This window comes from Salvelinus sp. IW2-2015, linkage group LG7, assembly GCF_002910315.2.
Source record: "Salvelinus sp. IW2-2015 linkage group LG7, ASM291031v2, whole genome shotgun sequence".
NCBI classification, from domain to species: Eukaryota; Metazoa; Chordata; class Actinopteri; order Salmoniformes; family Salmonidae; genus Salvelinus; species Salvelinus sp. IW2-2015.
The window spans coordinates 18566086-18590494 of record NC_036847.1 but is presented as its reverse complement, the minus strand read 5'-3'; the positions used below and the strand labels follow the sequence as shown (position 1 = coordinate 18590494).

At 41.9% G+C, this 24409-nt stretch overlaps 1 protein-coding gene across 3 annotated transcripts in view; it reads left to right on the top strand.

Moving 5' to 3' along the window:
- Positions 1 to 24409, top strand: part of LOC111966550 (guanine nucleotide-binding protein G(I)/G(S)/G(T) subunit beta-1) — a 48778-nt gene that overhangs the window by 14167 nt on the left and 10202 nt on the right. Inside the window, exons 1-4 of one of the 3 annotated variants that reach the window (XM_023991290.3) lie at positions 19226 to 19294; positions 21068 to 21174; positions 21847 to 21885; positions 22346 to 22452. In XM_023991290.3, coding sequence (XP_023847058.1) covers positions 21118 to 21174; positions 21847 to 21885; positions 22346 to 22452 — 203 coding nt within the window. In that variant the 5' untranslated portion in view covers positions 19226 to 19294; positions 21068 to 21117. Of the gene's footprint in view, positions 1 to 19225; positions 19295 to 20005; positions 20191 to 21067; positions 21175 to 21846; positions 21886 to 22345; positions 22453 to 24409 lie in introns of those variants that run through there. The other 2 variants (XM_023991291.2, XM_023991289.2) reach the window with 2 other exon arrangements.

Genomic DNA, 24409 nt, shown 5'->3' with positions numbered 1-24409 from the left:
TATTCTGGGTTGTTTGCGGCTCTGTTTGGGATCATGGTGAATGGCGGGCAGTGGCCCCCTCCCAGTCATGGCAGTGTCTGGCTGTCTGATTTGAATTTGTATGTTCTACAATAACCGTTTGGTCTCTTTTGCTTTTTCTCTCGCGTTCTTTCTATCTCTCTCTCTCCAGTGTTTTCCGCTAGCACCGGCAGTCGGCTATACAGCAGATTATACTAATTTTCAGCTGTGTACTTTTTCCACTTAATTTAACTAGGCTACTTATCTGGTCAGAAAAGTCAGCTGAGCCCCCTCCTGCTAGAATGAACGATATGCATCTTCTAGCGATCTATTGATAGGATAGACTTACACAGTTACGAAGTAAGGGATGACAGGGAGACGCTGCTGGTTTGACAGTCTCTGTCCCGCCTCTCGGTACCTTGGTGTGTACGCTGTGGTTGCAGTCTAATTTCTTTACACAGAGGGACAGGGCATGAATTGGCATGTCCCATATAATGTGGTAATGATGAGTCAATCCACCTTGTCTATTTGTTCTCTGGCACAGTCATTTATTTTCTTTAGCGTGCAGGGTCTGACATTAACGGTGCCCTGGACCAGTGGGCCAACTAAACCTGTGGCCAGTGGATCTTGTAACTTTTCAGCGCATTTTGGCATTCCAGTTCAACATTTACCTGCTCTGTCGCAGTCTACGGTTGGAAACTACGCATAAATGTTATGCTGTTTGTATTTATTTTAGGGAAAGTGATTTACAAAAGTTAACCTTCTATAGTGAACATGCCAGCAATATGCTGGCTACTGTTGATCGTCTGCAAAAAGAAACCTTCAAAAATATACCTAGCATTTTTCTTGGCTAGCCTACATGTCTCTTTTGGAATATTCCTTAAAGGGGCAGCGTCCCATTTTCAAATCTTTTCAAATACATACTTTAGAAATAAAAATGAATGCAATTTATACAATGAAATTCCAAAGAATATAGTAATACTTGCATTGCTAAATTATATTACACAGCTTTTTAATACATATAAGAACCAAATGTAGCCTATCCAATTTGTAAGTCGCTCTGGATAAGAGCGTCTGCTAAATGACTTAAATGTAAATGTAAATGTATTAATAGCTGAGTATAGAGAGAAAGCATGCCAACCTATATAGGCCCTGCATGACCGTAAACATTTTAAGAACTACACCATCTCCAGGCCAGTAAAAAAATTCTGTTCGGGCCAGAAGATTTTCGGCCAGTGAGAAAACAAGTTAATATTGGTCCCTTGCGTATTTCATATGCAGCCTCGGAGTGGTTGTGCAGAGACTTCTTACTGTGCTTTGATTGACGAACAGCAAGCGTGACTAGTTTTACAAAAGGTGTGGAATTGACTGAATAAAGTCGATCTCATATCCTTGCCTAGTTATGTCCATGATATCGCATCGGGACCAGTAAACTAAAAATCTCGTTTGTATTGTCAATCAGGAGTTGCCAGACAGTGATGTTAAAGTGAGTGACTTTTCCGTAGCCTACCTAATTGTATCAGTAAGAGAGCTGTTCATTTGGCACCCAAATGTATGTACTGGTAGGCTTTTTGTCCATTGTCAGCATATAAATTATGACATCATTCGATGAAGATGGTGAATCCTCATCACTGCAGGAACAATGGGTAGGTTAGTGGAGAGAGCCAACACTCTGGTCCAAATAAAACAGATTGAAGTGTTTTTTTTAAAGCTGATGATAATTATATGGTATTGATATAGGTCACAGATATCAAATCACATTTTATTGGTCACATACACATGGTTAGCAGATGTTATTGCGATTGTAGCGAAATGCTTGTGCTTCTAGTTCCAACAGTGCAGCAATATCTAACAAGTAGTCTAACAATTCCACAACAACTACATAATACATACAAATCTAAGTAAAGTGATGGAATAAGAAAATGTACATATAAATATGTGGATGGGCCATGACCGACCAGCATAGACGAGATGCAATAGATGGCATAGAATACAGTATATACATCTGGGATGAGTGRTGCAAGATATGTAAACATCATTATTAAAGTGACATTAATGAAGTGACTAGTGATCCATTTGTTAGTGGCCAATGATTTCAAGTCTACAGTCGTGGCCAAAAGTTTTGAGAATGACAAATATTAATTTTCACAAAGTTTGCTGCTTCAGTGTCTTTAGATATTTTGTCAGATGTTACTATGGAATACTGAAGTATAATTACACGCATTTCATAAGTGTCACAGGCTTTTATTGACAATTACATGAAGTTGATGCAAAGAGTCAATATTTGCAGTGTTGACCCTTCTTTTTCAAGACCTCTGCAATCCGCCCTGGCATGCTGTCAATTCACTTCTGGGCCACATCCTGACGACTGGCAGCCCATTCTTGCATAATCAATGCTTGGAGTTTGTCAGAATTTGTGGGTTTTTGTTTGTCCACCCGCCTCTTGAGGATTGACCACAAGTTCTCAATGGGATTAAGGTCTGGGGAGATTCCTGCCCATGGACCCAAAATATCCATGTTTTGTTCCCCGAGCCACTTAGTTATCACTTTTGCCTTATGGCAAGGTGCTCCATCATGCTGGAAAMGGCATTGTTCGTCACCAAACTGTTCCTGGATGGTTGGGAGAAGTTGCTCTCGGAGGATGTGTTGGTACCATTCTTTATTCATGGCTGTGTTCTTAGGGAAAATTGTGAGTGAGCCCACTCCCTTGGCTGAGAAGCAACGCCACACATGAGTGGTCTCAGGATGCTTTACTGTTGGCATGACACAGGACTGATGGTAGCGCTCAACTTGTCTTCTCCGGACAAGCTTTTTTCCGGATTCCCCAAACAATCGGAAAGGGGATTCATCAGAGAAAATGACTTTACCGCAGTCCTCAGCAGTCCAATCCCTGTATCTTTTGCAGAATATCAGTCTGTCCCAGATGTTTTTCCTGGAGAGAAGTGGCTTGTTTTCTGCCCTTCTTGACACCAGGCCATCCTCCAAAAGTCTTCGCCTTTTGTGTTAGTGATGGCTGTTTTAACAGTCTGGTCTTGAGAGAGAAGCTATTTTTCAGTATCTCGGTCCAAGCTTTGATGCTATATATGGATCTAGGTCTACTGATTTTAATCAAAGCGTTGACTATGGAGTAGTCAACTGCTGCTTTCTGTGTCGCAAAGCCCATGTTTAACACCTGCTTCATTCTTCAGTCATACTTCTTTATAGGAAGCTTGACACATGTGGACTCTTCCATGATTCTTTAAAGGCCCATTGCAGTAAATTTTTGTTTTACATCATATTGTACAACAGCAGATGAAACTAACACTGTAAAAGTGTAAAAAATTMTCAGTGTTACTTACTGTGGGTTGTGATTTGGTTGGCTATTCCATGAGCTTGTGGAAACACTTTCTGTCTCTCGTGCTCGCTCGCTCTCTTTTTCCTTAATGCTACTGCTGGACTCCATTTGACAAAGAGAGGGCCTGCGAGCCGGAGTGTGTGCTTGAGTGAGTGTGGCCRAGGCTTTTAAGAAATGGCTGGGAGTGATTCCTGCCTTTCCCCATCAGCCCCCTTGTCCTGGACCTTTTTGTGACCTTGTGTTTCAGCTCCCTTCACATGCATGACTTCCTCACAGCACTTAGCCCCCTGTTCAGACACTGGCCGCACACTGTCCAGCCTCCCGTCCACTCTGCACCCAGTAGGCCTTCATCCCAGTGACGGTGCAGGATTTTGGAAAGCCACCCTATGTACCCCCATAAGGAGGGGGGCTGGTAGAAGGGAGTGCCTGAGTTCATCCCTGCTCCTTAAGGTGGATCAGTAGAAGGGGTAGGATTGTCTCGATGCTGGAGGAGATGGGGAGAACTGATGGGGGGTATTCACATCACAGTAACCTGGAACTCTATTTGAGAAGCAAACCAGTGGGGAAAAAGGGTGAGTATGGAAGCCCAGTTCAGGTTTGTGCTACAGTATGGAGAAGAGCGATAGCTTTTGTTTGGCTGTTCCTCCATATTTTCAGTTCCCTGTCCTCACGAAAGACTGATGTCCACCCGGAATGTGTTTGGTTTCCTTTTGATTCTTCACTTTTTGTGCTTGTTACTGTCCAAGTAGCCAGGGGTTTATGGAAGTAGGCTAGTGGAATGAAGGAAGAATGTGGTTTGTCTCATGTAGCTAGTTTAGGGAGACCAGTTAACCACAGATTTGTTTCAAAATGTTAGTTCTTAACCTAGATTACAGTACATATGTTGGACAAACAGGTTTGGTAGGTGTTGTTTTCATGAGACAGCTATTCTTATTGAGATTTGCTCAAGGGTGTTTCTCCAAATTACTCAGATTTTCTCTCCCCCGCTATTCATAAACTAGCCTATTTGATTTGAATGGCTTTGAATTTGTGGTTTGTATGGTAATAATATATTGGTACATATCTGGTACTCCTTCAGTCTTGTAGTTCAATAGAAAAAGAACTTAAAATCACATTTTATTTGTCACATACTTTATCAATAACATGTGTAGGCTTACTGAAGGGGCCTACACATGCAACAATGCAGAGAAATAATAACACAAGGAATAAATACACAATTTGTAACGGTAACTTGGCTGTATACACAGGGTACCTAGTCGGGGCAGGGGTACAAGGTAATTGAGGTAGATATGCACATAAACACAGTGCATTCAGAAAGTATTCAGGCCCCTTCATTTTCCCTTCATTTTGTTACATTACAGCCTTATTCTAAAATTGATAAAAATGTTTTCCCCTTTATCCATTTACACACTACCACATAATGACAAAGCAGAAACAGGTTTTTAGATTTTATTTTTGCAAATGTATACAAAAACCCCGGAAATATCACAATTACATAAGTATTCAGACCCTTTACAGAGTACTTTGAAGTACCTTTGACAGCGATTACAGCCTTGAGTCTTCTTGGGTATGACTAAAAGCTTAGCACACCTGTATTTGGGGAGTTTCTCCCATTTCTTCTCTGCATATCCTCTCAATCTATGTCAGGTTGGATGGGGAGCGTCGCTGCACAGCTGATTTCAGGTCTCTCCAGAGATGTTCGATCGGATTCAAGTCCGGCCTCTGGCTGGGCCACTCAAGGACATTCAGTGAAGCCACCCCTGCATTGTCTTGGCTGTGTGCTTAGGGTCGTTGTCCTGTTGGAAGGTTAACCTTTTCCCCAGTCTGTGGTTCTGAGCTCTCTGTAGCAGGTTTTCATCAAGGATCTCTCTGTACTTTGCTCTGTTCATCTTTCCCTCGATCCTGACTATTCTCCCAGTCCCTGCCACTGATAAACCTGCCCACAGCATGATGCTGCCGCCACCATACTTCACCGTAGGGATAATGCCAGGTTTCCTCCAGACATGAAGCTTGGCATTCAGGTCAAGTTCAATCTTGGTTTCATCAGACCAGAGAATCTAGTTTCTCATGCGCTGAGAGTCTTTAGGTGCCTTTTGGCAAGCTCCAAGCGGGCTGTCCTATGCTTTTTACTTAGGAGTGGCTTCCGTCATGTGCCACTCTACCATAAAGGCCTAATTGGAGTGCTGCAGAGGAGGTTGTCTTTCTGGAACGTTCTCCCATTTCCACAGAGGAACTCTATAGCTCTGTCAGTGACCATTGGGTCCTTGGTCACCTCCCTGAACAATGCCCTTCTCCCCCCCGATTGCTCAGTTTGGCCGGGCGGCCAGCTCTAGGAAGATTCTTGGTGTTTCTAAACTTCTTCCATTTATGAATGATGGAGGACACTGTGTTCTTGGGGACCTTCAATGCTGCAGACATTTTTGKGTATCCTTCCCCAGATCGATGCCTCGACACAATCATGTCTTGGAGCTCTACGGACAATTCCTTCGACCTCATGGCTTGGTTTTTGCTCTGACATGCATTATATAGACAGGTGTGTGCCTTTTCTAAATCATGTTCAATCAATTGAATTTACCACAGGTGGACTGCAATGAATTGGTATAAACATCTGAAAGATGATCAATGAAAATAGGATGCACTTGAGCTCAATTTTGAGTCTCATGGCAAAAGATCTGAATATTTATGTAAATAAGGTATTTTTGTAAGGTATAAGGTATTTGTAACAAAAATCTAAAACCTGTATTCACTCTGTCATTATCGCTTTTAGAATAAGACCGTAATGTAACAAGATGTGGTAAGTCAAGGGGTCTGAATACTTCCCGAAGGCACTGTAGGTAGGGGTAGAGTGACTAGACAACAGGATACATAATAAGCAGTATCAGCAGCGTATGTGATGAGTCAAAAGTGTTGGTGCAAAAGGGGGTCAATGCGGATGGTCTATGTAGCTATTTGGTTAACTATTTGTCAGTCTTATGGCTTGGGGGTAGAACCTGTTCAGGGTCCTGTTGGTTCCAGAMATGGTCCACCACTTGCCGTGCAGTAGCAGAGAGAAGTCTGTGACTTGGGTGGCTGGAGTCTTTGACAATTGTTAAGGCCTTCCTGGTATAGAGGTCCTGGATGGCAGGTAGCTCAGCCACAGTGATTTACTTGGCCTTATGCACTACCTTCTGTAGCGCTTTGCGTTTGGATGCCAAGTAGTTACCATACCAAGAGGTGACTCAGCCAGTCAAGATGCTCTCAATTGTGCAGCTGCAGAACTTTTTGTGGATCTGAGGGCCCATATTAAATATTTTCTAGCGTACTTACTGTGGTGATCATTTCAGGTCACACTGAGCTAGTGTTGAATGATTTTTTTGAGTGTGGAATAGGCTAAATGTGGAATAATTTGACTGAGGACTAGTGTGTCAATCTACGTGTGCTGCAGCAGCCTCAGCTGAGCTCACCATCCACAGCACCTCTTGCTGCTCAGGCAAGCAGTAGCCTCTGTGGCTTGGTGCTGTGGCACACAATAGAACAGGGACCGAGCATCCGACCATGGTCAAACACTGGAGTTTTGCTTGCAGACCGGTCAGATGRTATTTGTCACCTGTCTGGTGTATTACCCGAAGGGAGAGGGCGATTGAAAGAGATTGTTTTGGGAGGATGCGCTGTCGCCACTTCCGCTGGGTGTTTCGACAGAGGGAGAGAGACAAGCAGCAAAGGAAACACCCTTTGAGAGGAAACGCCCGTTCAGAGGCTCCACGCTGCACTTCCTGGTGTAGAGGGAGTGTGCTGACATACACCAAATAAATGGCTGAAGTACTGACATGCAGACAGTCTCACTGTGTAACATCATGGAAGGAAGATCCATCACCTACTCCTCTCGCTTTTAGAAATGAGCAAATCTGGTCATGAGGTAAATAGCGCCCAAGGAATAGTAATGCGACGGTGTGAAGTCTAAGATCAGCCAGGCAGGAAGGAGTAACGCCACATCATGCAGGGGAGGAGTGGGGCAGCTGGGAAGGGGTCTTTAATTATTAAGACCAACCCCCTCCTCCTCACCCCCATGCTGCTTCAACAGGGCCTCATGGTTAATACTTAATACATGGCACAGTTTGGTGAGAGGCAGGATTTAACTCCCACACACTGACCAAATCTCAGCCAGTTCAACATTAAGATTTCCTACACCACACTTTTTCTGTTTTCAAATGCTGCCCCAATTTCACACCAATGTGGCTGACGGTACCATTAGATTAGGTGGGTAGATTGAGAGTCAGGGAAGTCATCATTATGTCATAAAATATATGGTGGTTTTGTCAGAGCCTCGTGTGAAGTGTCCATGGTATCAAGCATACCAGTGGTGAAACATCCACAGGCCACCGTCGATTTTTTTCAGAGACATTTCCTAGATTTAGGGAGCATGAGTTTTCTGATCTTTATAACAACAATAMGGGCTGTCATGGGTTAATGTGTTAATTACAGTTACCTTTTAAGTGTTTGTTTTTTTAATCTTCATTTTTCTTCACACAAAAATGTGCTTCCACACGATCTCTTTTAAGCACCACGCATCCTGTTTCTTTAGATGACAGCTAAAACTTAATTTGTAGTTATGCTGAAGTTAGCTAGCTAACCTAAAACAAGACTGTTTAGAATTAAAACATATTATTTAACCTTTTCTTTAACTATGAATGCCATGGCTGAATGCCTAGATTGAGCAACTCATTTCCCACAATGATTTTAATCAGAACATAACTTCCATTCCATTTAGCTACTGTTTCTGTTGTAGTTCTCAGGTCAAAAGATTAAAGCAAAGGATCCCAATTCTAGTACAGTAGCAGCTTGTGACTAGTAGGGCTGTGACGATTAGGGAATTTTGGATAACTTTTGTCATGCAAACGTAATGTTTTTTTCGTCTTATTGTTTTATTCAGAAAATAACTTATCTGTTGTGACTGAGTTGATGCGTCCTCTCCTTCAGTTCAGTAGCCTATCGAACTTTTATGCATGTAACTGCGTAGGATTGTCATAACTGTGTGCACAGTGCGGGAGACATAGCTACTCGCGCCAACGAGAGGTAGGCCGATCCCTGTTTCCGGTAGACTATTCGTACATCTGCGTGGCACCTTCAGCGTTCAGATGCTTGTAAAATGACTTCCGCAATGTCAAGTCACAGGCTTTATTAGTTGTTACAACCAACGTAACTCGCTGGGTCATTGTTACCAAGCGTGCTGTAGATTTTTTTTATTTTTTTTTACTGTGTTAACCGGAATGGACACAACTAGGGCTGTGGCGGTCACGAAATTGTCAGCCGGTGATTGTTAGATATGGATAGATATGACAACGGCCAGTGAAAGTGCAGGGTGCCAAATTCAAACAGAAATCTCATAATTAAAATTCCTCAAACATACAAGTATTTTACACCATTTTAAAGATAAACTTGTTGTTAATCCCACAAGTGTCCGATTTTCAAAAAGGCTTTACGACGAAAGCACACCAAACGATTGTTAGGTCAGTAAGTTACCTAGTCACAGAAAAACACAGCCATTTTTCCAGCCGAAGAGAGGAGTCACAAAAAGCAGAAATAGAGATAAAATGAATCACTAACCTTTGATGATCTTCATCAAATGACACTCATAGGACTTCATGTTACACAATACATGTRTGTTTTGTTCGATAAAGTTCATATTTATATCCAAAAATGTCAGTATACATTGGCGTGTTACGTTCAGTAATGTTTTGCTTCCAAAACATCCGGTGATTTTGCAGAGCCACATCAATTTACAGAAATACTCATCATAAATGTAGATAAACACAAGTGTTATGCATGGAACTTTAGATAAACTTCTCCTTAATGCAACCGCTGTGTCAGATTTCAAAAAAACTTTACCGAAAAAGCACACCATGTAATAATCTGAGTACGACGCTCAGACACAATAACAAGCCATACAGATATCCGCCATGTTGTGGAGTCAACAGAAGTCAGAAATAACATTATAAATATTCACTTACCTTTGATGATCTTCATCAGAATGCACTCCCAGGAATCCCAGTTCCACAATAAATGTTTGTTTTGTTCGATAAAGTCCATCATTTATGTCCAAATGCCTCCTTTTGTTCGCGCCTTTAGTTCACAAATCCAAATTCACGACGTGCAGGCCAGACAAAGTCAAAGAATTCCATTACAGTTCGTAGAAACATGTCAAACAATGTATAGAATCAATCTTTAGGATGTTTTTAACATAAATCTTCAATAATGTTTCAACCGGAGATTTCCTTCGTCTTTAGAAATGCAATGGAACGCAGCTACCTCTCACGGGAGCGCACCTGAATGAGCTCATGGCACTCTGGCAGACCTCTTACTCATTCAGCTCTCATTCTCTCCCACCTCACAGTAGAAGCCTGAAACAAGGTTCTAAAGACTGTTGACATCTAGTGGAAGCCGTAGGAAGTGCAATCGGACCAAATGTACACTATCTTGGATAGGCAAAGAGTTGAAAAACTACAAACCTCAGATTTCCCACTTCCTGGTTGGATTTTTTCTCAGGTTTTGGCCTGCCATATGAGTTCTGTTATACTCACAGACATCATTCAAACAGTTTTAGAAACTTCAGAGTTTTCTATCCAAATCTACTAATAATATGCATATCTTAGCTTCTGGGCCTGAGTAGCAGGCAGTTTACTCTGGGCACCTTATTCACCCAAGCCATAAGAAGATAACTGTCATTCTCACGGTAGTTGACTGTTAATTAACAAACACATTTAGCATCTCCTGGCTTCCATGCAAAAAAGTAGGATACATTCATGTAATATAGCCTACACCTTCACAAGAAATCCATTATTTTATACAGGTCTAAAGAAACATGATATGAAGAGAATGTAGTCTATTTCAGAAGAAAATAATAGCATACTCTGAGTTGTCCTGATGTGGCTATGCCAAATGGCTGTGGGCTACACTAGTTATTTTAGTATGAAGAATACTACTATATGCTTAATTTAGAGTTCTTAATATAACTTTAGTTGTTCTACAAACGTTGGCCTCTCCATCACATGATCGGGTCTTTCTCACAGGCTACAATGGAAGACAGACACATCGGGGACGCAACTGCGCGTGTCCTTATTCAATTCCGAGGTGCTTATTCAAAATCTCTCCACATTTAGTTTATCAGCCAACAAGATGAGTAGGCCAAGCAAACAGCAAAAGCTCTAGCATATGTCAATTTACTATCCCCCATAGTACAAAAGTCGACTTACTCTGTGCAAGAAATACATTTTCCAAACATAGTCTTGGACAGCTGTGGGGTGCAATAGATCCCAAATTAAACTAGATCCCAAATAAAACTATTAGGCGAAGGTCGAGAGCCGCGCGTTCTCCGAAACACGACCCAGCCAAGCTGCACTGCTTCTTGNCGAAACACGACCCAGCCAAGCTGCACTGCTTCTTGACACAATGCCCGCTTAACCCGGAAGCCAGCCGCGCCAATGTGTCGGAGGAAACGCCGTACACCTGGCGATCGTGTCAACGTGCATGCGCCTGGCCCGCCACAGGAGTCACTAGTGCGCGTTGGGACAAGGACATCCCGGCTGGCCAAACCCTCCCCTAACCCGGATGACGCTGGGCCAATTGTGCGCTGCACCATGTGTCTCCCGGTCGCGGCTGGCTGCGACAGAGCCTGGACTCGAACGAGGATCTCTAGTAGCACTGCGATGCAGTGCCTTAGACCGCTGCGCCACTAGGGAGGATCTTCTCGAAGTGTTTTGATATAAATTTTCTAATACATTTGCATTGATGTCTGAATGATTAAAGGGACAATAGAGTGCTGAGTACCAGGCATTTAGCAAGTTTGGTAGGCAACTATTGACCAGCAGCAACATCAGAGCTTGGAGAAGCCTAATTACCGTGACTATGACTAAACGGTTACATGGAATTTGACTGCCTTCATGACTCGTGACCGCCAGTGTYGCGGTAATATTTCGATTATTCCGGTTTACCATAAGAAGTAGTTTTGGTAGTTTTGCTTTAAAAAGTCAGTGTATTTGGTCACTTTTAAATGAACATGATAATTTCATAAAGGACCGCAATAATTTTTGCAAGCTGCACATGGTCGTATTCATAGGTCAGTGGGAGAAGCTCTCTGTAAAATTCAAAATGGTCTTATTTTGAGACTGGGTAAAATCCCAAAATGTATTGCATTAATTGGCTAAATGTCTTCTAATTTCTAACGATGAATATTGACATAGTAGCATACTAGCTCAAGTCATTTTTGCAGATTGAAGATAAGTTAATCAGTGGGGGATGGTGATTTCAGATTAAAAGTGGGTGGACAAAAAGCATACATTGCCCCCACCCGTGGTAGATGCTCAGTCTGCCATATGGCTCAGCTCAGGTGCCTACACACACACACACACACACACTGAGGGCCACTCTGGTTAGCAAAGTCATCTCCGACAGAGCCATCTCAGAGAGGCCCAGTTTCTGAGCTCCCATCAGCAGCAGATTAGTTTAAATAGAGAAAGGAATGTGTTCACGCAACAACAAAACATTGGTGTATCGTATCCAGCCGAATCACATTAGGGGAACGAACTAATCAAACCGAATCGCACCGAACAAATGTATTGTTCCTGTATCGTGTCGGACCCATGTATCTAGATGCATATAGAATCGTTCATGAAAGGAGAGATGCACATTCCTACTATCTACTTGAAAATAAAGTTGAACCCCCGCCCTCCTCCTAAAAGGAATGTATTATGACGATATGTTTATCGTCCATAATTGACGGTTACATGATTATACAGTTATTGTCCCAGCACTAGTGACTAGTTCATGTGGAAGAACATGGATAAGAAGTAGCCTAGGCTAAATCTAATAGCTGTAGCTATTATATTTTACATKAAGTTTTATATCAGACCTGGCTGATTTTTATTTTCGTAGAATACGGTTTCTTCCCCTATAATCAAAATAGATTATACCTACAACCCATGTAATGTGTTTTAAATTAACATGTTTAATTAGGGTCAAATTTGAATGATTTATAAAGTTGCCATTAATCATAATTCATTAGAGAACCATGCAATTAACTCGATTTTATTTGTTTGACAGACCTATACGTTTCAAAACCTGAAATTAGAAACAATCGGGGATGATAGTGATAAGCCCGTAGAAATCCTTGGCCAAGTCCACTCAACTTTTTATGACCACTTGGACTCTCAGTTTAGTCTGTAATAAATGTAAAGATGTCAAGATGATAAACTTAAGAGTCAATAACCACAAGGCAAACGGAGTTTGTCAGTGTTGGTTTTGGGTTAAATAAATGGCCACTGTGTGTGTGGCCATCAGACCTGGGTTAAAATAACTATTTAAGATATCTCAATTACTTTCACATGCATTCGAATKAAGTATTTGGAAATACACCTGGAACGTTTAACCTAGGTAATTTGACAAACAGTTGAAGTTGGAAGTTTACATACACCTTAGCCAAAAACATTTAAACTCAGATTTTCACAATTCCTGACATTTAATCCTAGTATAAATTCCCTGTCTTAGGTCAGTTAGGATCACTACTTTATTTTAAGAATGTGAAATGTCAGAATAATAGTAGAGAGAATGATTTATTTCAGCTTTTATTTCTTTCATCACATTGCCAGTGGGTCAGAAGTTTACATACACTCAATTAGTATTTGGTAGTATTGCCTAACTTGGGTCAAATGTTTCAGGTAGCCTTCCACAAGCTTCCCACAATAAGTTGGGTGAATTTTGGCCCATTCCTCCTGACAGAGCTGGTGGTAATCTGAGTCAGGTTGTAGGCCTCCTTGCTCGCACACGCTTTTTCAGTTCTGACCACAAATGTTCTATAGGATTGAGGTCAGGGCTTTGTGATGGCAACTCCAATATCTTGACTTTGTGTCCTTAAGCCATTTTGCCACAACTTTGGAAGTATGCTTGGGGTCATTGTCCATTTGGAAGACCCATTTGCGACCAAGCTTTAACTTCCTGACTGATGTCTTGAGATGTTGCTTCAATATATCCACATAATTTCTCCCTCATGAGCCATCAATTTTGTGAAGTGCACCCGTCCCTCCTGCAGCAAAGTACCCCGCACAACATGATGCTGCCACCCCCGTGCTTCACGGTTGGGATGGTGTTCTTCGGGTTGCAAGCATCCCCCTTTTTCCTCCAAACATAACGATGGTCATTATGGCCAAACAGTTCTATTTTTGTTTCATCAGACCAGAGGACATTTCTCCAAAAAGTACGATCTTTGTCCCCATGTGCAGTTGCAAACCGTAGTCTGGCTTTTTCATGGCGGTTTTGGAGCAGTGGCTTCTTCCTTGCTGAGCAGCCTTTCAGGTTATGTCAATATAGGACTTGTTTTACTGTAGATATACAGTAGATACTTTTGTACCTGTTTCATCCAGCATCTTCACAAGGTCCTTTGCTGTTCTGGGATTGATTTGCACTTTTCGCACCATAGTACGTTCATCTCTAGGAGACAGAACGCGTCTCCTTCCTGAGCGGTATGATGGCTGCGTGGTCCCATGGTGTTTATACTTACGTACTATTGTTTGTACAGATGAACGTGGTACCTTCAGGCGTTTTGGAAATTGCTCCCAAGGATGAACCAGACTTGTGGAGGTCTAAAAYTTATTTTCTGAGGTCTTGGCTGATTTCTTTTGATTTTCCCATGATGTCAAGCAAAGAGTCACTGAGTTTGAATGTAGGCCTTGAAATACATCCACAGGTACACCTCCAATTGACTCAAATGATGTAAATTAGCCYATCAGAAACTTCCAAATCCATGACATCATTTCCTGGAATTTTTCAAGCTGTTTAAAGGCACAGTCAACTTAGTGTATGTAGACTTCTGACCCACTGAAGTTGTGATACAGTGAGTTAAGTGAAATAATCTGTCTGAAAAATGACTTGTCATGCACAGGGTAGATGTCCTAAATAACTTGCCAAAACCTATAGTTTGTTAACCTCTCTAGGGTACGTGAGACGCCCTGTAGCGTCCCACCTCTTCAACAGCCAGTGAAACTGCAGGGCGCCAAATTCAAAACAACAGAAGTCCCATAATTATAATTCCTCAAACCTACATGTATTTTACACCATTTTAAAGATACACTTGTTGTAAATCCATCCACAGTGTCCGATTTGAAAAAGGCTTTACGACGAAAGCAAACCAAACGATTATGTTAGGTGAGTGCCTATTCACAGAAWAACACAGCCATTTTTCCAGCCAAAGAGAGGATTCACAAAAAGCAGAAATATAGATAAAATGAATCACTAACCTTTGATCTTCATCAGATGACACTCATAGGACTTCATGTTACACAATACATGTATGTTTTGTTCGGTGAAGTTCATTTTTATATCCAAAAATCTGAGTTTACATTGGCGCCTTACGTTCAGAAGTTCCAAAACATCCTTTGATTTTGCAGAGAGCAAAGATCAATTYACAGGAATACTCATAATAAACATTGCTAAAAGATACAACTGTTATGCATGGAATTTGATGCACTTCTCCTTAATGCAACCGCTGTGTCAGATTTTCAAAAAAGCTTTAGGGAAAAAGCAAACCATGCAATAATCTAAGTAGGCGCTCAATCAAGACACAAATATATCCGCCATTATTGTGCACTCAACATAAGTCAGAAATAACATTATAAACATTCACTTACCTTTGATCTTCTTCAGAATGCACTCCCAGGAATACCAGTTCCACAAATGTTTGTTTTGTTTGATAATGTCCATCATTTATGTCCAAATTCCTCCGTTGTTCTAGCGTTCATTACACTTTTCAAACTCACGACGCGCGGGCAAGTCCAGCGGAAAGTACGGACGAAAAGTTTAAAAATTATATTACACTCCGTAAAAACATGACAACGAAGTATTGAATCAATCTTTAGGATGTTTTTAACATAATTCTTCAATAATGTTCCAACCGGAGAATTCCTTTGTCTTCAGAATTGCGATGGAACAGAGCTCGCTCTCACATGAACGCGTATGTTCAGCTCATGATAGACCTTACTCAATCCCCTCTCATTCGCCCCCACGTCACAGTAGAAGCATCAGACAAGGTTCTAAAGACTGTTGACATCTAGTGGAAGCCTTAGGAAGTGCAACATTACCAATATCCCACTATCTTCAATAGGAGCTGAGTTGAAAAACTACAAACCTCAGATTTCCCACTTCCTGGTTGGATTTTTTTCTCAGATATTCTAGCTTTTATGGCTTTGTAGCAGGCCGTTTACTCTGGGCCTGCTTTTCATCCGGACGTGAAAATACTGCCCCCTACCCCAAAGAAGTTAACAAGAAATTTGTGGAGTGGTTGAAAAACAAGTTTTAATAACTCCAACCTAAGTGTATGTAATCTGCCGACCTTCAACTGTAAGTGTGTAGTAGCACCGATCTCTCAGGCTGCAACCTTAAGAGGCTCCCAGCAGTAGCAACAAGGTGACTGGGTCTGTGCGCCTGCTCCGCTGGGTTCTTAATGTTGTGAAGGTTACCACACCCTGTTCCCCTTCACCAAGGGGTTAATTAGCAGGTTTCCTCCCAATCGTCCTCTGCTTGTTAAATCTCATTAGGCTAATCTGGCTCTGTCCTCCCTCCGCCTCTCCTCCCTCTCCTCTATCCTCCTGTGCAGCAGAACATCTCCCTAAATACCCACCCAGCCTTCCTCAGTCCCCTTCTTCATGCCATGGGGAGGCGCTTCCCTCTTCTTTACACCACAACAACCCAATTATGATTCGGCAGTTATCTATACTAGACAAAAATATAAACTTAACGTGTTGGGCCCGTGTTTCATGAGCTTCAGTAAAAGATCCCAGAAGTGCTCCATATGCACAAAGCTTATTTCTCTCAAATGTTTGTACAAATTTGCTTACATCCCTGTTAGAGAGCATTTCTCCTTTGCTAAGAATGCATCCACCTGACAGGGATGGCATATCAAGAAGCTGATTAAACAGTATGATCATTTATACAGGTGCACCTTGTGCAGTTTTGTCACACAACACAATGCCAAAACTTGTGTACAATTGGCTTTCTGACAGCAGGAATGTCCACCAGGGAATTGAATGTACATTATTCTACCATCAGCCTCCAACGTCGTTTTAGAGAATTTGGTAATACGGCCAACCGGCCTCACAACCGCAGGCCACGTGTAACCACACCAGCCCAGTACATCCACATCCGGCTTCTTTACCTGCGGGATTGTCTAAGACCAGCCACCCGGACAGCTGATGAAACTGAGGAATATTTCTGTCTGTAATAAAGCCCTTTTGTTGGGAAAAACACATTTTGATTGGGTGGGCCTGGCTCCCCATTGGTTGGGCCTATGGCCTCCCAGTCCCCACCCATGGCTGCACCCCTACCCAGTCATGTGAAATCCATAAATTAGGGCCTAATGACTTTATTTAAATTGACTGATTTCCTTATATGAACTGTAACTCAGTAAAATCATTGAAATAGTTGTTTATATTTTTGTTCAGTATATTTCCATTTTGAATCAAACCGGTCTGTTTTAATGGTATTTTTTATGTGAATAACGTTTGCGTTCATACTGGGGGTAGGAGAAATTGGGTTCTGAGAAGTGATTTGACTGCTTTGTCTCAGAACCTATAATGTGATTGGAAAGGTGGCTTAGTAATGACTATCTTATCCACTTTTATTCTGATCAAATCTATAGCTGTTATTGCATGTGAAGTAATTGCCACTGGATGCTTTTGAAAATGAAGGAATTCCTCAACAGTTTCTATGATTCGTTTATTAGGCTTTCCTATGCCAAATAGCAGTACAATGTGGGATCAGGGCTTGATAAGGTAGTAAATGCTGATTTGCTTCATAGGAAGAAGTAATGCCTTTAAAGCGCTGGTCCCCCCTAATTTCACTTCCCTCTCCCTATGTCACTGCATTGTGCTTGATGGAGCCAATAGAACTGGCTGGAAAATGTGAAGTCTGCTTCCCTCCTCCACCACCTCTCTAAAAATAGCCGGCTAAGAGAGAAGGCACTAGCATAGAGACACACTATCAGTGGGCCTGCCAGCGGTTTCAACACACTCCCACCACCAGAACAGAAAAAGGCCCTCTGAATCACACCTCTGCCGCCATCACAGAGCTCCCCCACAAATAAATATCACACTTACATCACCAATGTAGTCTCCCCAGGCTGCCCCTAAATCCCACTTCTGCCACCATTTACAGACCCCCCCCCTCCACTCATATTTCTGCCACCATGGTTGGTTTCAATGCCATCTGTTTGACCAATTTGSTTTGTATATATTCCATCTCAGCATATTAATGCCCCCTTTTTTTTCTTCATGTAACTGACTATTGTAATGGGATTTATAATCTTATTTTGTCACCACCAACATCCAATATAGCACAATAAATAAATCTTAGACATCCCTAAGCTTATTCAAGGCACCCTGTAGTAGGGCTGGGCTGTATACCGTTTATTGCGATAAACCGGTATTGATGCACRGACCGATTTGGGTTTTTACATGACCTTCTATACCAGTATTTGAATGTTAGGTTTGCTAAATGTGATACGCAGTGTGTAACGTCCATTTTATAGTTTACTTCGCTACTTGAGTTTTCTCTCCACTCTATGCCGCTTTCCACAGACCTAGCCACGCTTCCTGTCACTCAAGGAGCTCATTTGAAGTTTTTCAACCACGAGACACTTGAGTTCAGTCTGCATGGTCAATGCATATGCAACACTGTTGATGACAACGATACATTTGTCACTGCTTCTTAATATAAATCTACTAGCATTCTAATGACACTATTAGCCTGTGTTTCTTACATCAGCAAACAGCTCATTTGTCTTTTCTTAGCAAGTTGTTCCTAAATCTTGTTAGCCGTTAATGCTAATCGCTAGCTAGCTAATACATGTACTGAATAAGCGCAAGCGTAATTAGCTATACAGCCTGATAATACCAGTGATTGTGTAGACCTAAATCAGCATGTTGTTTGTGCAACAGTGTCTTCTAAATTTAGAGGTAAACGCAAAGCAAGCATATGTTAACTACATGAAGTAGTTTAGAGAGAACATTCAATGTAGCCAAAGATTATTGGCTACATTGGAAACACCTATCAACACAGTTTCTACCCTGTCACAATAACTCCTCCCTGGCATTTTCATTCGTTGTCATGTCAAACACTGTATTGAAAGTGCCCACTATTATATTCTAACTATATAATTAGAATAGACATTCTATTCCCATGATTCCAATAATTAACCCAAGTATTTTGCTCTAAATCGCAAGTCGTATTGCAACATTTGGTTAAAAAGAAGGCCCATATTACTTGCCCATATCGTGCAGCCCTACGTGGCAGTGTGGAAATGATCTCAAATGCAGAAATTGATCAATTATTTCTGGGGGGTTGAAGTTGAATTGAACAGTATAAAACATTGAATTGAACAGTATAAATCATAATGGAGAAAGACCCATTTGAAATCACTTAATGTATGTGTTGCCACCCTAGGGTCACACTACTCATAAAGCAAATTTAGAACTTTTATTATTAAAAAACATAAAATGACGTCAACATTTTTTATTATTTTTTATACCGTGATATAATATTTTGTCCATATCGCCCAGCCCTACCCTGTAGTTTAGAATACTCACAGTAGACCTTACTACTCACTTACACTTTGTAATGTAATTGTATTTAGTTGAAATAACGTACAGATCTGCCTGTATGGCTTTGGTTCTGGGAAAGGGCCACACACAGGTCATTCTAACTGGCTCTCGTCAGGGAGAAGACCAAGGAGAGTTAGTAATATTATCATGACACATTTTTATCAACACGATTAGGGGGTTAAGTCTCATTGCTTAGAAGTAGACCCAGTTAGCCCGTGAGCCAATCAGGTGGCAGGTAGCTGCTGAGATGGCTCAGGTGTTTGAAGGATAAGGTACTTCATTCAGAAGGTCTCCAAGCTCTTAGAACACACGACCCATACAGAAAAGACCGAGAGAGAGGGAGGTAAGGAAAATAGACGGGATGGTTGAAATGTTTTGCAAAACTCGGAAACTGTTATAGTCTACATACTTGGACTAAGGAATGTGGATATTTGTGTTTCTTTAATTGTGTTGTCAATGACAAAGGTGGATGTAATGATTTCCCCCCAATGTTTGCACAAAACAGTTTAAAGAAATGCTTAGTTTAAATGCATTACCTATGTACATTGAAGATGTTAAGATCAATTTCCTAATTTGCTGAATTCCTTTATCCCTGTCCTGGTCAAACCTACAAATCGTAAAGCTGGAAGCCTGTTAATGTACTAACACAAAATACATTTTTCTTGTAAAAACCAATGGCAACTGGTTGACGATGACCATGGGTTATTTTTTGATTGTGGAACCAGTTGGTAGAAATGTAAGATGAGCATTGTTGCATAGTGATCGAAGGTAGCATCGGTGCTTAGCAGTCTCGATCAAACGTAGCCTTAGCCAATAATGATCTTCAACCCAGACTGTCAATATGCAGAACTTCCAACTTGTACTGTAGCATTTATCACTACACTAAGTAGCCTATACTTTTGTGTTTGTGTCTCGTCTCCAGACAGTGAAAGTGTCAAGGCTAATCCCGTCCAACAGAGGATTGGGGTCAGCGGGATAGCCACTGCTTTTAGGATCATCAGCAGGTTTTGTCTTAACCCGATTTGGTTGGAGGAGCTGAATCAACTGTGTCCCAGGATTACAGGAATGACATTGGGAGGAGAATTCTGAGTCCACTGACCAGGGCCAGAGTGTCTGAGAGCTGAACTAGTGCTTGTCTTTGTCACCTGAGCACCTTTATGCTAGAAGTAGCTCACAGAACCCACCAGGCTTCTCTCTTTTCGCGCTCCAGCCCTCTCCGTTTGGCAAGCCAAAGGAGGGGTATGTTCTCAATGTTTTTGCAGACTCAATGGATTTCCGCCAATGGATTTCAATTTCGCCTCAGTTGTCCAGGAATGGCTACCGGCCACCATATGTTTGTCTCGAGTTGGCTAGTCTATCGAGAGGGGATGGGATGGGGGATAGAGAAATTCTGCATCATTTTTGGAAATGGTGATCTTTAGCACAAACTAGCTGCAGAATCCTGTTGCTAGGTAACCGTTTTTGCTGGCAAGGACACATTTTGGTTTCTCTAGGGTTGGGATTCTGGGTTGGGATTCTGTGATTCCCAGTGAGTTTGTGTGGCTTTATGAATCTTTCGGGGGGGGGTGATGTGTGATTCTGAGCAGGAATTGTCTTTACTGTGAATTTTACAGATGCTAGTGTATGCTGAGTCCAAATGCCGAATTTTCTTCTCAACAGTTACGTTCTTGGATTTTACGTGAAAATGTGATAGGAAACTGCTTCATTTTCTTCTTTCACAACACAAAGGTATTAGCTTAAATCTAGTCTACTATTTAGAAATAGCATCTGATCATAACATGGTCTCTATGTCTGGAACATTTAACCCTAGTGCCCTGAGCTTGTCCTTGCTATTTCGGGAATTGCGTATTGAGCCCGTCTCAGGGATTTGGACGCCCACTTGTTAGGGACCCCGTAACAGCTGTTTATTTAGCTGCCTGTGTGTACCAGACCTGGTTTCAGAGGGCGTTTGCTTGAGCCTGCCTGGAGTGCCAGATGGGCTGGGTTTGTACTTTTAGGATTTTATCAGGTTGTAAATACTGTTTGAACCATGGTCTGGTAAGTAACACTAATTGCTAATAGGGAAAACTGTGTGAACAGGGTGTTGAGCTTGTCTCTCCTCTTTCTCGCCCCTCAGATCAGCACGAGTCCCGGCGGCGGAGCGAAGCACCCCATTAGCAGAGGAAAATGAGCGAACTAGACCAGCTACGCCAGGAGGCCGAGCAGCTCAAGAACCAGATCAGAGTAAGTCCTCTACAATCGTCCTCTCCCTGATTTCTTCTCATAAATGCATTGTCTGTGCAGGGATTTTACATAGAGCCACTAGAGGGCACTACAATTCTCGCAGATGTACCTAAAGCCTAACACTAACTTTGTTCTCAGTTGAACATTTGCATTTTAGCACTTAAGAATGCTACAATCAGCGTTATCTTCTCTTTTATCAAAATATAACATACTCAAGCATCTGTTTTAGTCTCAGACAATTCTCTTGTAACGAGCTAGCTATTGTTAGTGAAATCTCTGCAAGATGCTAGCTGGATAGCAAAAGTGAGGAAACATTTTTCAGTTGTGATAYGTTTAAACACCAAAAATAACACAATTGGGCTTGTGGTCTAGATTGAAATTGAATTGTTTTGGGAGGTTTAAACGCATCTCATTTTAATAGTGTAGCCATGAGTCAACACTGAGCCAAAATAAGTGGGTTTAGAGAGGCAAGTGATGGTGTTGTTTATCAAGTCAGTGGGAATGGTAATTTTATTACCGTGATGGCTGAAATGATTGGCTCAACACTTTGATTCATTGAGGTGGAATTCTTTGAGAAATTGTCACGTTATCAAAAACTTATGTGGGATAGAATAAGGACTTGTCCATTTAGATCAGTGATAATGAAATGTAACTTTTTTTTGTTACTTCCAGGATGCCAGGAAAGCGTGTGCGGATGCTACCTTGTCTCAGGTAAGAGACCTTCCCACCTTACCCCACAAATAGATCCCGTAGAGTGCAGTTCAGAAACGAGATTGGAGGGGATGGGGAACCACTATAAAGCCTTCCTCATTATTCAGGATACAGGTGAAGGGCCATGTTAAACCTGTTGTCAAAGCCTAGTAAAGTTTAAACTGGGATAGGTAAGCGAGATGCACTGGGGTCCAATGATTCCACGGCTCAAAGGCTGTCCTTAGATAGCAGCAGAGATAGCTCACTAGAATAGAGCCTGCTCTTGCTAGGCTCTTTGTCACCCAGCCAACAAATGCTAGAAGCAGCAGCACCCACTCTCTGTACTTTTATAAATGCAACATGGGGGCTGATGAAGGAAAGGCAATTGTTTCACAGAAGAGAACCTAGTAAAGAGCATCCCATGCAGATACACAGCCTATTTTGTCATGGTCATTGATTGTTCCCCCCCCCTTCCCTTCAGATCACAGCAAACATCGACCCAATTGGCCGAATTCAGATGCGCACTAGAAGGACACTGAGGGGGCATCTGGCTAAAATCTATGCCATGCACTGGGGCACTGACTCGAGGTAATCTTATTTAGCCACATTCTGTCCATTAACTAAATAATTCAACCCCTCTCCCTAAATCCAGGAAGTTGCCATAAAATATGCTAATTTCCCCCCCGATGTGTAGGTTCCCTGTATAGAGATTCCAAGATGACTCCCTCGCAATTTAAAACCTAAAAAAAAACATTAACGAGTTTAACTTTTATGCTATGTGTTTGTGGACAAGTGTTTTTGTGTCGTTTGTTGCATGTGTGGTTTGGTGGGGTATGCGGGTAGATAAAATATTCAAAATTGAGTAGTCCATTGTTTAGTGGTATGGCTGGCTGCTCTTCCCTGAGTGTCAGTCAGTGCTGGTGACTCCTGTGTTCCTGAGCTTTGCGGGCCTTCCCAGGAGCCCCTAGCCCAGCAGCTCTCATCTCAGCAACCAGCCAACTAATAACACTCCGCTCCATAGAGACACCACACACACGCACCACACTCACCCCAAACCAAATTGCTTTGTCATCTCGCTTTGTTGCTCCAATTCATTTTTATCAACCCACCCCAATTAAAAGAAGAGACCATTCTTTATGGGTGAGCTCACAATGATGCAACAGAAAATTATTACAATTATTATTCTCCCACCTTTATCCGTAAAGTCATATTACTGTGTATTATTGTCTTTGTTTTGGCGGGTTGAAGAATCTAAATAGTAGTGAAGTGCAGTCGACCAGAGAGATGTAAGTATTGACCCAGAGTCGGGTGCTATTTCGGCATAGGGACTCTGTCTCTCGCTCTGGTTTTTATCCAGGCTGTATCACATCCGGCCATGATTGGGAGTCGGCGCACAATTTGCCCAGCGTCGTCTGGGTTTGGCCGGGGTAGGCCACCATTGTAAATAAGCATTTGTTCTTAACTGACTTGCCTAGTAAAATAAAGGTTAAAAAAATACATACATACATACAGTTGAAGTCGGAGGTTTACTTACATACACTTAGGTTGGAGTCATTAACTCGTTTTTCAACCACGGCACACTTTTCTTGTTAACAAACTATAGTTTTGGCAAGTCGGTTAGGACATCTACTTTGTGCATGACACAAGTACATTTTCCTACAATTGTTTACAGACAGATTATTTCACTTATAATTCACTGTATCACAATTCCAGTGGGTCAGAAGTTTACATACACAAAGTTGACTGTGCCTTTTAAACAGCTTGGAGAATTCCAGGAAATGACTTCATGGCTTTAGAAGCTTCTGATAAGCTAATTGACATCATTTGATTCAATTGGAGGTGTTCCTGTGGATGTATTTCAAGGTCTTCCTTCAAACTCATTGCCTCTTTGCTTGACATCATGGGAAAATCAAAAGAAATCAGCCAAGACCTCAGAAAAACAATTGTAGACCTCCAAGTCTGGTTCATCCTTGGGAGCAATTTCCAAACGCCTGAAGGTACCATGTTCATCTGTACAAACAATAGTATAAACACCATGGGACCACGCAGCCGTCATACCGCTCAGGAAGGAGRCGCGTTCTGTCTCCTAGAGATGAACGTACTTTGGTGCGAAAATTGCAAATCAATCCCGAAACAACAGCAAAAGACCTTGTGAAGATGCTGGAAGAAACAGGTACAAAAGTATCTATATCCACAGTAAAACGAGTCCTATACCGACATAACCTGAAAGGCCGCTCAGCAAGGAAGAAGCCACTGCTCCAAAACTGCCATAAAAATGCCAGACTACGGTTTGCAACTGCACATGGGGACAAATATTCAACTTTTTGGAGTAATGTCCTCTGGTCTGATGAAACAAAAATAGAATTGTTTGGCCGTAATTACCATCGTTGTGTTTGGAGGAAAAAGGGGGAGGCATGCAAGCCGAAGAACACCATCCCAACCGTGAAGCATGGGGGTGGCAGCATCATTTTGTGGGGGTGCTTTACTGCAGGAGGGACTGGTACACTTCACAAAATAGTTGGCATCATGAGGAAGGAAACTTATT